Source organism: Chrysochloris asiatica, unplaced genomic scaffold (assembly GCF_000296735.1).
Source record: "Chrysochloris asiatica unplaced genomic scaffold, ChrAsi1.0 scaffold00002, whole genome shotgun sequence".
In the NCBI taxonomy this organism is placed as follows: Eukaryota; Metazoa; Chordata; class Mammalia; order Afrosoricida; family Chrysochloridae; genus Chrysochloris; species Chrysochloris asiatica.
In genome coordinates this window covers 25,985,088-25,989,695 of record NW_006408520.1, presented here as the reverse complement: position 1 = coordinate 25,989,695, position 4,608 = coordinate 25,985,088, and the positions used below count along the sequence as shown (strand labels likewise).

Genomic DNA, 4,608 nt, shown 5'->3' with positions numbered 1-4,608 from the left:
GATGGCTCCTAACAACAACAACAACATAGGGTTTCTAAGCAGCGGTTTGTGAGTTTGAACTGCTGATCTTGTGGTTCAAAAATTTGAATTAATATGTCAAATTAAAAGGTAAAAGCAGAATCTAGAGCAAAGATGGTTTCTCCTTGACTGCATGCCTTACCTTTTCCACATCACCCAGGCCCTCAGTGTCCAGAAGGACCAGGGTGTGATTGGGTTTAGAGGGGTGAGGTATACACCACATCCAGATGCCCTTGGTTTCAGACCTCACTGTGGAGCCCAGATGGAAGCCTACAAGGAGAGGGGAAACAGGATTAGTCAGAATGGTAATGTAGTCTGCCCAGGGGTTGCAAGTGACTGACAAGGCAAGGAGTTGTTTCCATTTCAGCAAGAACAGTCAATCAAAGCATTATTCATATATTAACTTCCTTTTCAAGAAACACTTATGTCTCCTGTCCACCTTGTTTGTTTTTTTTAATACTCAGTCTATATCAAATTACAGAATTTATGGAAACTCAATTAAGTTGTGTATTTTTATCTGATACTTAAGAGGAAACAAAAACATGAAAATTAAGAGTAGAATTAGAGGCAGAGAGGAGAGATTTGTTTCTGGTTCACTGTCATGTAGTTCCTCTTTTTCCTAATTTGAGTTTCAGGTTAAGAGAAAATCATGTAAATGCAGGGCACACTGCATGGGAAAGATACCAGTGAGCATTCTCTGGAGGCCAGTTCTCCTGAAATAGGCTCCCAGTGCAGAATTGTTGTTGTTATGTGCCGTCGAGTCGGTTTTGACCTATAGAGACCCTGAACAGGGTTTCCGAGGCTGTAAATATTTACGGGAGCAGAAAACCTCATCTTTCTCCCACGGAGTAGCTGGTGGTTTCGAACTGCTGACCTTAGTGAGTCTAAATATGTGATTTGGGGACCTTATTGCATAATTTAGGAGACTTGATTTATGAAACAATGAAAGCCAATTAATTATTTGAGATGGATGATTAAAAAATCAATAAAATGTTAAGAAAATCAGTGGGGCACTAACATACAAGAGTAATTTGGAATTGAGATCCTAGAATATTTATGAGGTTTCTAAAACTTAGAGATAAGAAAGTATCAAGTGATTACTTTGTCCAAATTTTGTGTCTGATGAAACTGAAACTCAGAAACTGTCAATAGTTGACACAGTGTAATAGTTAGGGTTCTGTCTTTGTCAACTTGACTGGGTCAGGATTTTCAGAGGTTTAGCAGTTGATATGTGCTTATTCCCGTGGTGGTGAAACCTAATACAGGCATAGTTAGCTATATGATGAATGGCTATGATAAGGCAGTCAATTGAAAGGATGTTTCCTTGGGTGTGTGATATGCTTTCAATATAATGAACATATGGAAGTGACTCTCTCTCTCTTCCACTGGGAACCTGGGACTCTATAATAAACTCCTATGGATATACATATATATGTTTCACTGGTTTTGCTTCTCTAGAAAACCAAGCCTAAAATACTGGTACCGAGAGAGTGGGGTTCTAGAGAAACAAAATCAAAAGATGAGTTTTCTAAATTGGTTCTCAAATTGCACTAATTTTAAAGACATTAATATAAGGTGGAGGCATGTCTGACCTACACTTCATAGGAATAGGCCTTGGACTGATTTTCAGCTTGGTCTCCTTTCCGTCTTTTGGATTCACAGGAAGTCAGATATGGTCCCCACTTGATTTAAGCAATTGGTGCTGTGAATAGGATTCATTGCAATGGCTCTTGACTTATCCAATTATGAGATTTTGTAAGAGAAAGAATGAAGGGGCATGGGATAAAATATTTCAGTGGAGGGGAGAGAGGCAGTTTCTGGAGTTGCCTGGAGCTGATATCAGGCTGTTTAAAAAGGATGGCTGATACTGGACCTGGGCCTACTGGACTCCACCCTGCCAGAGGCCAAGGCCATATATATATATATATGAATGGCATTAGTTCAAGGTAGAAGAAAAGATTGAACTTGAGTGTTCTTAATGGTTTATGTGTTTGACTGCCTTATGGATATTGGTTTCTTCTACTTATTATTATAAAATAGATGTACATGTGTGATAGAAATGAATACTGGCTGTCATGTTTAAAGAGAGCTTGTAAGCCTGCCTGAAGCCTATACGTGACTGGATTTGCTAAAAGGCTAGTTAGAATTTGCCCAGAAAAAAAAAAGAAAAAGAAAAAGATAGACTTCTTGGTATAAGAACTGTAGAGTATGGGACTTTAGGTGGAACCTGAACTGCATCTAGAACCTTCAAAGTAGGGACATTTGCATTTGAAGACATATAGACCAATTCAGAACTGTTAGGAGAATAGGAGATTCAAGTCAAGAAAAATAATGGGCAGTTTGCCAATTTGAATTTCAGAGGCATCAAGGGAAAGAAAGTTGACCTATCAGTAAAAACCCTCTTCTAGGACTGCGAGTTAAAGGGAACCAGCAAGCTGTATGCTTGCTGATGACCACCTGGGTCTGTGTGTGAGTGGAATTGGGGGAAATACAGCAATGAAAATACAGGCTGAGTTTGGACATGTTCTATTGGCACTTGTTGACCTTAAGATAAGAGGAGCTTGAAGGCTGACTGGTCTGAAGTTTAGGGAGTTGTATAAACTCTTGAACCCATGGGCACTGACACAGACCATTGGGGTTATGGCTAACAGTGAAGTTTCCAGCTGTACTGAAGTGCAGGGAGGTATGTGTGAACTCCCACAGTTTCAGCTAGTACCTATTTGACCTAGCTTGGATTGCTAGTGTTGAGCTGACCAGAACCTAAGCAAATGAAGATAAAGATGTTTGATACTCTGAGAAAGTACCAATGATGAACTGGACATTTGCTTATTGATGCAGTTGCTCAAAATTCCAATTGGAATGGAAGATTCTTCATATCAAGTAACATGCTTGCCTCCTTAGTGTACTGGGTTTATAGGGACAGGCAATTTAGACATTGGTTATCAAGAATGGGAGGCTGAAGTGGCTACCTTACAAGCTTCCATGAGTGTGCTAGTGTTAGAATGAGGGGATAAGGAGGAATCTCCACAGACTAGTTTTCCTCTTTTCTAGATGGGTCTAGTGAAAATTGGATGAGGGATGATGCTCATAGGATTTTATGAGTTAAATTGTGAGTAATTGTGCATTAATTGTGATTGTAAAAAGTGTAATTATAGAAGATTTGCAATTAAAAGGAGGGAGCAGTTATCTTTCATTTCAGAACTAGACACTCGAGGACCACTATTAAGGAAGAGTATGAGTGGAGCATGGGATTCCTTAACAGAGATGGTGGCAGAGGTGGTGGCATGCAAAGACAGCAGCTATGGACTCTAGGCTCATGGACTGAGTTAGGTTGTGTGCCTATGGGCAGGAGGCTGGCTTGGAGAATGTACATTTAAATGAATGTACATTTGCACATTTAAATGAGTATATGTTTTTTGCTTTGCTTTGTATGTTCTACCAAATATGTTTGCTTTGTTGATTTGTGACATTTAAGATGAAAATGGGGCCAGTGCATTTTTGGTTGTACATGTTTTAGTTATAACATGTTAGGTGTAAACGTGGCTTTACATTTTCTTTATTTAGAGATTATGCATAGTTTTTAGGTTTGAGTTGACAAGTGTGAACTGTAGTAGTTAAGATTCAGTGTCATCTCAACCAGAGGAGTTCTTCCTAGGTTTACTAGTTGAGATGTGCTTATTCTCATGGTTGTGAAACCTAATACTGGCATAGTTAGCTCTGTGATGAACAGCTTTGAGCAGCCAGTCAATTGAAGTGTTGCTTCCTTGCGTTTGTGGCCTGTTCCCAATATAATGGACACGTGGGAGTGTTGATCTCTCTTCTGCTGGGTACCTGGGACACTAAAATTTTAAGATAATACATATGGTATAACATGTTAGTACATACATATGTTATGTATGGTATAACATATGTATGTATAAATATATAAAGAGAAGTAAATATATAAATGATAAAACATATGTATGTATATTTTCTTCTCTAGAAAGCCCAGCCTAAAACACACAGCTACTTTGACACACAGTCCTTGACTTAGCATAGGCCTCCTGACTCCCAACCTGTTGTTCTGTGAGGCACTAAGACTCAATACACAGATCAACAGTCTGTTGTAATAGTGTGGCCAACTAGGGTGAAAGTTGTAGAAAAATGATTCTGGCATTTTATTTATCTGGAGAAGAAAAAACTGGGAGATGAAGTGAAGAGGGAAGTATCAGACCACGCCAAAGTTTTATCCCGTATTGAGAAACTATTGTATTTTCCGACATGCCAGATAATGATTTGGTATACTACTAGTCTTTATTCTCTGCTACTCATAAGTTTTTCATCTCTGCCAAGAAATTTGGAAGACAACTATCTGGCCTACTGATTGGAAGAGATCCATATTTGTGCCCATTCCAAAAAGGTGACCCAAAGGAATGCGGAAATCATTGGACAATCTCTTTGATATCCCATATGAGTAAAGTTTAGCTAAAGGTAATACAGAAATGGCTACAATCATACATTGACAGAGAACTTCCAGAGGTTCAAGTCAGATTCAGAAGAGGCTGTGGAATGTGGAAATCATTGTTGATGTCCGATAGATCTTGGCTGAAC

General features: G+C 39.0%; 1 protein-coding gene across 1 annotated transcript in view; it reads right to left on the bottom strand.

Moving 5' to 3' along the window:
* LOC102823867 (guanylate-binding protein 4-like) overlaps window positions 1–4,608 on the bottom strand; it is a 29,743-nt gene that overhangs the window by 18,247 nt on the left and 6,888 nt on the right. The window contains exon 2 of the mRNA XM_006831064.1: window positions 161–288. Within this exon, the coding sequence (XP_006831127.1) occupies window positions 161–288 (128 nt within the window). The remainder of the gene's footprint in view (window positions 1–160; window positions 289–4,608) is intronic.